The sequence below is a fragment of the Solanum stenotomum genome, chromosome 2 (assembly GCF_019186545.1).
Source record: "Solanum stenotomum isolate F172 chromosome 2, ASM1918654v1, whole genome shotgun sequence".
NCBI lineage: Eukaryota > Viridiplantae > Streptophyta > Magnoliopsida > Solanales > Solanaceae > Solanum > Solanum stenotomum.
Window position 1 is genome coordinate 3,974,695 of NC_064283.1, and position 9,173 is coordinate 3,983,867.

Here is a 9,173-nt window from a genome sequence, read left to right on the forward strand (position 1 = left end):
GTTATAACGGATAACCTTCCATTTCATTTTCTGACATATAAATATCATTTGAATGATATGATATGATATTTTTTTCTTACATTGACGAAATATATAATTAAAATTCCAGATAAAATGAAAAAGAGAAATAAAGAGAGTGATATGACAGAGGTCGGTTGAGGTGGAAACAATAATAATAATAATAATAGATTTTTTGCAATATAGTTGTGATGATAATAATTATGATGGAAGATGTGATGCATTATTCATCACTTTCCTCTTTGTCATCGCTTTCCACAGCATCATTAACAAAGAATCTAATGTTCGATCATCTCTATTACTTCACTCTTTTTTTCCAACTTGCTTTCTTCTTATTACAACTAATATACCACTCATACAGTCATACGTACTTACAGCTTGCCCCACCACCAACACTCAAGCAATGGCGATTCCAGAATTTTCACTGAAGAGGTTCAAAAAGGTGAATTTTGAACCTCTAAACCACTAAGCTAACCTCCAGTCTTGTGTTTAGGGGATATAATATATATATATATATATGAGGGTTCGGATGAACACCCTCACCCCTTCCTAGATCCGCCCCAGCGCCCAAGGGTTCTGCATAATTTATTTATCTTTGCACCATTTTGTCGATGCATTAGCAGGAAAATGTATTAAGATCAAAGATTAGGGCAGTAGATAGTCGAGCATTGTCTATTTTCTAGTTTCCCTTATTTGTATTACAACTCTCCTACTATTTTTGTCTTCAATTTTTATTAAGTGATTGTATTCTTTGATGTTGCTACTGTCAAGGGTCTATTCTGATATGCTTTACTTCTGTCAAGGGTCTATTGAAAATAACCTCTCAGAAAAGTGAAATTGCATACACCCCATCAACAAACTCTACTTATAGAATTACATTAAATATGTTTGTTTTTGTTATTGTTGTTGTCAATATACCAATAAAAAGTTTTATATATTTTTTTTATCTGAATGGAATTCAATGTCCAATATAAACTTAAGACTTTGCAACCTTTACTTGGTATAAATTTTTTGACAAATGAGATTCAATTAACTATCCTTGAAGGCTTGAGCAAACGAAGCTTCACCCTTGGCAAATGCGTGACAACTATAATGACACAAATGCATTCCGATATGATTTTACCGTTTTGAGGTAGTGATGAGCTTCAATAACTCTCATATATATCACATGCAAAATTATAACACCTATTCATGAATTTTCTTCTAGGTATTTATATGCTATATCAATCAATCCACACTTGTATTTTTTTTAGACGAAATTCAATGTTCTACTTAACACAATTCTAGATAACACCTCATAGAATGACAATGCTCGAATATAATGGAGCTCTCACCCTCTCTGAAACTTTCTTCCATAAAACTTGCACCTAATCCTAATCCACCTCTGATGACGCTTCTCCAAATTACAATTAAAACGACAAAGTCACCCAGTTTCTTTTCCTCCTACGCTTATTGATATATCATCCTTTTTCGGTTTACCAACTGTTTTAACATATGACATAAATCCATTATCCATTTTACTTTCAGTCCAAGTTTTAACCTTATGAAATAAAGGAAGGAATATTTGATTAAAAGCTTGACTAGGCCACTGAAATGGGTAATAATAAGCAAGTCAGTGATAGAAGATAACTTTTTCTCCGATAAAATAGGCAGAAAAAAGCAAAAGGGAGTCTGTAAAATTGGCAATCCAAAGAGCATTATTTATTTTCACTGTCTAATCACCTCATACTCTCTGCCGTCTGCTCCACTTATTATTAGTGAAATATAAAGGTGCACAGCTTACTCTCTCAGTGAAATCCACCGATTTCTTACCTTTGAAAAATATCACTCACGGTTAACTTTTACAAAATGGACACCTCGGAACACTAAGTTTTCGTTATATGTGAGGTGAAGGTCTATTAAGAACTCCTCTCTACCTTTACATTGACAACACGATTTAATTCTGAACTCTTGAAACTTCCTTTCATTTTGTATTTTCAGACTAGTTTTGATAAATTTCCTTGTGCCGAGGTCTATTAGAAACCGTCTCTTTACCTTACAAGGAAGGGGTTATATTTGTATACGCTCTACCCTAGTCAGACCCTTGTGTGTACTGCTCTATAAATTTCTTTCATTTTATATTTTCAGGCTAGTTTGAAATGTTAACTTGAGCCGCGAAGGTCTATTAGAACAGTCTCTCTTTATACTACTCCTGTTCTATTTTCAGGACTCGAAAAACAAACAAGTTCGAATCAACTATATGAATTTTCACAGACCATATTACCCATCTAAAGCTAACATCATACAAAAAAAAATTTAAGAAACAAGCTTGCTTATATTGCCAATCTCAAGCTGTATTAAAGAGGAGAGCAGCAATACGCAGGTAACCAACGTATATTCTAGTCAATCCACAATTATCCAAGGCAGCAATGATAACACTGATCACAGTAAATAAAATGCAGATAATATCCAGTCAATTTATTCTGGACTTGAAGAACAAAAAAATCTTTCTAGAAGTTGCATAGTGCAGTCAAGAGGTACCAATAAGTGTCACAGATACAATATACCAAGCATGTCTACAGTTAACATGCTTCCCAGCCTACTAAGTTTCTGGCAAACAAGTGAAGAAGCATATAAAATCAGGAAGCACCAAAAAATCAACAGGGTAATGTAATATACATAGCTCATAACCTCCAGTCACATGGAGGCAAATTTACCAGTTACGCCATAAGATAGCTCATAAGATATCAACAAATAGTAACTAATGCACATAAGAGTGGATAAAGTACCTTTGATTTGTTATCCATGAGTTATAACAGAAACATAATTATTCAGTCAGATAAATCAATCAATCAAAGAACCTACAAAATAATCTCAAACTAATTGTAACCAAGATATGAATACTCTATACATTTTGTTCTATGACTTTGCAAGAAATTTGTCTTTTTACTACAAACTAAGGCTTGACCAATATGAGAACTATACCTCACTTATTCTGTTAATCATATCCAGACCTAATGTAACCATAAAAATAGCTCAGTCTCAATCCCAACTAGTTAACCTCAACCATATGCCACACATAAATGATAAATCCTACCTCTTACATTTCTATGACACTACTCTCAAAGATGGATAGATTGTACTCGCATATGTATTCTTAGTACTACAACCACCTATAAAATTTCACCTTACACTTTGTTCGGTATCTTCTGATCTCAAAATGTTGCTACAGCACTCTGTTTTAACCACCATTTAATTATACATGTTCCATTACATTTATCATGCCATTCTCTTAAGGACTGAACTTAAATAGCTAGATTGTTTGTGTCTATGTACCACAACCATCTATCTTACTTCACATCCATTCTTCTGATGGATGTTAAACTTGCAATACAGATTTTGCTTTTTTTTTAACCTGTCCCAAAACTCTACTCTTATTTCCACCTAGTTCAGCTTTCGAAAGCAATAGTAACTGTGACTCCTTTGGGGATACAACCCATAAACTCCTGGCCCAGCAAGCCAACAAACCAGATAGATAGCATAAAAATCAACCTCAACAAACTCTACTATTTATGCAGTAAAACTGGTTCACCTCCATGCTAGAACTCACCTTCACCGGAATCTTCATGGCTTAAAAAGTGAAGACGCTAACATAGCAACATTTACTGCAAAATGACTAAAGATAAAAAAAAAAAAACACTGACCTGACTCATAATCAATGTCTCCGCAGAAGCTTACCAAACCTAAACCATCTCTGTCAGTTTTCCTACATAAGCTGATTTCTTACAACCATTATATAGACCGGTAATTAGTCAAGCATCATAGTTGCATCAATCCCCTTTCTGAAATCTTAGTTCACAAGTTCTTCAAATGATTCTATGGTAATACTTGCAATTTACAACATTCAGTGGAAGTTCATTGCATATTGCCTGCCAGGGTCAACCTAATCAGCCAACTCCGAATATGCACATCTGGTTTAATAATTCCTGAAATTGATCTTCCTACAAATATTATCGGCTGGAGTTCACATTTTCATGTGTAATTGTTTTTAAGGCCAAACTACTCCTTTTTTTTTTGAGAAAGTTAACTGGTAAGGCCAAACTACTCCTTACAAAAACTATAGCAGCAGACTACCCTTAAAAGGACAAATTTAAGCTATCATGTCAAAAGAGCATATTCAGTTCCACAAACCATCCCCAACCCAACATTTTCCTTCTACAGAATGTTTAATTCATAAAATGTACTACTACTTCAAGAACTTCCACATAGCACCACAGTGACACTCCGCTATATAAGCACTGCAAAGACAAATCATACATAATGTGAAGGCCATCCTGAGTGAGCAGCACTTGGGTTCCTGCCAAGCACTTGCTGCAGCATAACTCCATCTTTTAGTTCAAGACTAGGACCTGACATATTTAAGAACAGTTTGAAGTGTTTATGCTGCTAAACTCACTGATCAATCTCTTGCTCATAGTTAATTCACTAGGCAGATGTGCTTACAACTACTCATAATTCAATAGATGAAAAAAGTCGTTCTTAATCCTGCAATAAGACATTCATTCCATCTAATATGCTATTGTTCTCAGGATGTAGGCTGAACCACGTCTTCTGTCTAAACTAAGATAATGGTGACATACTAATCAGCTTTGCCTTCGCGCCAATAACACACATCCAAGACAACTCTATGGAGTAACATCAACAAAGCAGACAACAACTATTACTACAGCTATCCCAAACAAGTCAGAAAAAATTTGGACCAATTCCCAATCTGTCACTATAGCAGGGGGTCATGCTAATTTTCACTATATCAATCCAATTTAATAGTATGCCTTGAATAGACTACCTATTGACCATAGGCGAAGCCAAGATTTTAATTCTATGCATTCTAAATTCTAGGATTTCGACATCAGGTCATAGTAATTGGATATCAGGATTTTATTTTTTGTATGTATTGAATGAATCTCTTAATACAAATACAGGGTATGAACTAAACTATTGGATAACCTTCTACCCCCGCCTCTTCTATCAACCATGTTAACAGATTGAGAGGGTTGACAACTATCTTAAAAGGGAAGAAACAGGTAAACAATGTTCAGGAAGTGAGGAAGCAATTGGACCAATTTTTTCTATCTTATAATAAAGTAACCTTGAAAACCCAACGGCCAATGGCATAGCTCAAAACTCGGTTGATAATGGGCCCACCCTCTAAACGTCTCCTGTCTACAATTAGACCAAATCCCCAGGGGCAGTCAGACCAGTTATTTTCTTTAGGATAGGTTTGATGAACTTGACATAGATGAGACCAAATTTTAAGCAGCATTTAGCCCAGCTAAATACCATTTACTATGCACAGTAACCTGCTAAATCATTTATGAAACTTCACTCACAAAAGACTCAACATCATGATCAGTACTGTCTTCTTAGCAGAATACTCTAACATAGCTTCCTTTTTAAAAATAAATTCAGAAACATGGCAAACTCTCTTATGCCAAAGTGAAGCTCGCTCCCATTCAACTTGATAATGAACATATAGTCCATTTCGCTATCGGTCTCCGCATGTATTAAGTTACGGATGAGTTGTGGCTGAACCTTAGTCAAAGGCAAATCTAGAAAATAACCAAAGGGGGGATTCCTAAATAACTGTAACTAATCATCGTTGTTAAGGCAATCCCTTAGTTGATCAAAAACATTGACATTGGCGTAAGAACACCAATGAATCTGTTTCTTACTTTGCTGAATAAAGATTACGTGACATTAAATAATTAATTAAATACACAAAACATTTTAATCTCAAAAGGTGTAAGAAAATCTAGGCAGTGATAGTAACACAGATTCTATACCCAATCCATACACTCACACATGTTTGCAATACTTCTAAACATGTCCGCCTTTGATGAACTCTCTGCTAAATTGAGTATTCTCCATGACCATACAGAAGGAAATAGGTTATCTGACCCTTAAATTCTCAATTCCTGTATAATCTTTGGCCTGGAAGTTGTTTGCTATATATCAGAATGGCAAACTAGTCAGCAACTAGATACTACAATGTACTTGCTTATAGAGAGTATTCCATTACACAATGTTTGCTTATAGAGAATATATGTCATTACACAATAGTTACCATGATATAGACATCAATACATACTGGTTCTGAAGGAAATGTAACATCAGACAAGACAATAATTGTCATTCCATCCAAGAACCCTAAATGACAATTAGACTGCCAAGAATTTCTAAGTAAGTTTTCCAAAATATTTAGGTGGGGTAAAAATTTATACAACAAGTCAGTTGACCAGGACAGATGGCATAAATGTTGGCCACGACATGTACATTAGATGCACAATATCCAACTACATGTAAACTTCCATACCTATATACTTAGTGGACTGACACAAGGGACAAAGACTAAGCTTACTCTCACACTCTTTACACAGGCAGAGATGCTTACATGGTAACAATAGCATGCAAACTTCATTGGTTCTACAGACCCTACACGTCATCAACTCCTTCATTTCCTTGCTATCCCGGCAAAGCAGGTGGAGATCTGTAGCCCGTCCATTACAGCATGATGCTGTGTCATCTACCTCACTGTCACCACAACCTTCTTTACTATCTCTGCTCTGTGCATAAACATGTTGTAGATTTACCTTAAGTGTGTTAATCAAGTTCTCATTGTATTTGGCACGCTGTTGCCAAGCATTCGCTTCCAAATCCAATTGTTCCATCCGCAACTCAAGTTCCATGTTTTTCTTGTTGATATCGTCAACCTCTGTGTCTCTTTCGCGAAGTTTCTGAAGGACCTTCTCTTCAACATAGGTGATAGCCTGAATCTGATTAGCTTGAACCTTCTCCAAAACAGCTTGCCTTAAGCGGTCACCCTTTTGAAAAGGAATAGAACATAAAGAGTTTTAAGCAGAACGTATATAATGAAGTTATTATTAACACTCATAACTATTATAAAAATGACACTATGTCACGTCTACGAATAGATTCTAATCTAAGAGATCTCAACTAGTAGTTAGAATATCTAAAGCAGGAGTTTAAGATGCCAATACCCAAAACAACAAGATAAGATATAAGGACTTCCATTTTTATAACGAATAATTCACAAATTCTTAACCTAAAACGAGCATAAGTCATAACAGCCAAACTCAAATTTTACTCATCACTCTGAACCCAAATACTATGCACACTCGACTACAAAGACTTGTATATATTTGGTAGGAAAAAGCTCCAATTATGCATTTCAGTTACTTCTTAAATTATCTCAAGATAAATGAGAACATCAAATTGACACAGCCAAAAGACCAAATAAACAAAATCCATTGGATTTTTTCTCTCTCAAAGAAGCTAATTCTCATAAAGTTCCATGCCTGCAAGCTCAGACATGGTATCTTTTTTTTTATATCCGTGGTGTCCTGACCAACTATTGCACACCTGGACTAACTCCACGGAATACCTTCCACCTCCTACCAACAACATCAACAAGTACCAAGTAACTCGGTCCCCTAGGGCTAGGCCAGATGGGAAGTTCATCTGAGTGGATAACAATTAGGCTGTAAATTCATCAGTAATATCCTTGTCCTAGACTTGTTTCGAGAATTCCTCACAACTACCTAGTTTAACCTCAACGTTTAAAAGGGAAATTTCAGCAAGGACCAAAGCAAATATGTATGCTAGCTAAAACTTTTCAGTAAAGCACAACACTCTCTTCAAAACTTACTTTTTGAAGCTAAAACAGCCTACCTACCTTGAGCCGAGGATTAAGCTTAAAGCTCTTGCGCGCTCACGCGCACACACACTCTAACACAATGAAAAGAACTTACTTTTTGATAATGGATACATCAATATTGTACATTCAACCCTAACTAATTCAATTAGCTATTAATTAATCAATTGATGGGGTAAAAACCTGAACTTTGATATATCTATCAATCTCAGCATCTTGTCTCTGCAATTCTCGCTCAATATCATCACCCACAAGCCCTAGAAACGCTGAGTCACACGACGAAGCCAAGCGTCCGTTATCCAGAGACAACCCCAAGCCAGTGGACACCGATCGCCGCTGCAACAGATCAACAGAAGATATTTGAGAGTTGTTATTCTCCATAAAATCTTGCTCCTTAGGCCTCTTCTTCTTTGGCTCCAACCCATAATTCCACTGCAAATCCAACCCTCCATCATCAGCTGTACCAGGAGCCAACCCCACTACTTGAACTGCACAAATAGGTGAGAAACATGGAAAATTAAACAAATTAGATATAAAAGAGAAACCCCAGAAAGTTATTAAAGGAAAAAAAAAGCTAAAATTAGGAAGAGAAGAAATACAGGGAGGTATATAAGGAGGGTGTTGAGACTGTTCAGGAAGATTAGAGCCATTGAAATAAACAACTGGGGTTGTTATCTGACCATCCATATTATTGTACAAATCTCTGAAAAACAGAAACATCATTAGAACAGCAAAAAAAGAATGGATTTTTAGCCAAAAAGGGGAACTTTTTTTGAAATTCTTAAAATTTAACCTGTAAGATTTGGACTGTTGCTGTTGCTGATGTGGTTGTTGTTGTTGAATGTGTAGTTGGAGATGGTGATGAGGAAGCGCCATAGCTAGGTTTTTAGAGAGAGAAAGTGAAAGGGGGGAAAAGAAGAAGAGAGAGAAAAAGTGGGTGGTGTTGTTTTCAATTTTCAATATTCAGTACTGTGAGAATGAGGTTCGAGAAGAAATAAAAAAAGATTCTCCTATATTTTGCTGTTTCGTCCCTGTAATTTAAGGAATCGTCAAACTGGGTGCACGGGAGGTGTATAAGTGGATCCGGGTTGTAAATTGGGCTAGTCCTGATTGCCTGGGCCTGCCATAACAGATCCGAAAGGCCCGTAAAGGTAAAATACATTGCTATTTAGGAAATTTGTGGATACATAGCTTACGGATGGATTCGAGAGGGGATAGGGATGTATCCAAAAAGAAATTTTGTAATTTTTTTAAATGATAGAAAGTTTCAGAGATTATGATAAAATAAGATATGTATTTAGGTAATTTTCAAAAAAAAAGAATGAAGAAGAATTAACCTAAATAACAGTCTATTTAATTGACTAAACTAAAAATAGTTGACAAGATGTATAATACTCACCTTTTCAAATTGATTGTTCGATTATTATTGACTTGATATGGAGTT

General features: G+C 35.6%; 1 protein-coding gene across 1 annotated transcript; it reads right to left on the reverse strand.

The window, feature by feature from the left end:
* Positions 1-6,051: 6,051 nt before the first annotated feature.
* Positions 6,052-8,703, reverse strand: LOC125855417 (probable BOI-related E3 ubiquitin-protein ligase 2). Its single transcript, XM_049535141.1, has 4 exons — positions 8,523-8,703; positions 8,329-8,432; positions 7,913-8,217; positions 6,052-6,878 (listed from the first exon to the last, which is right to left on the reverse strand). The coding sequence occupies exons 1-4, from the start codon at positions 8,603-8,605 to the stop codon at positions 6,351-6,353; spliced, it is 1,020 nt and encodes a 339-aa protein (XP_049391098.1). The 5' UTR covers positions 8,606-8,703; the 3' UTR covers positions 6,052-6,350.
* Between the last annotated feature and the right edge of the window lie 470 nt (positions 8,704-9,173).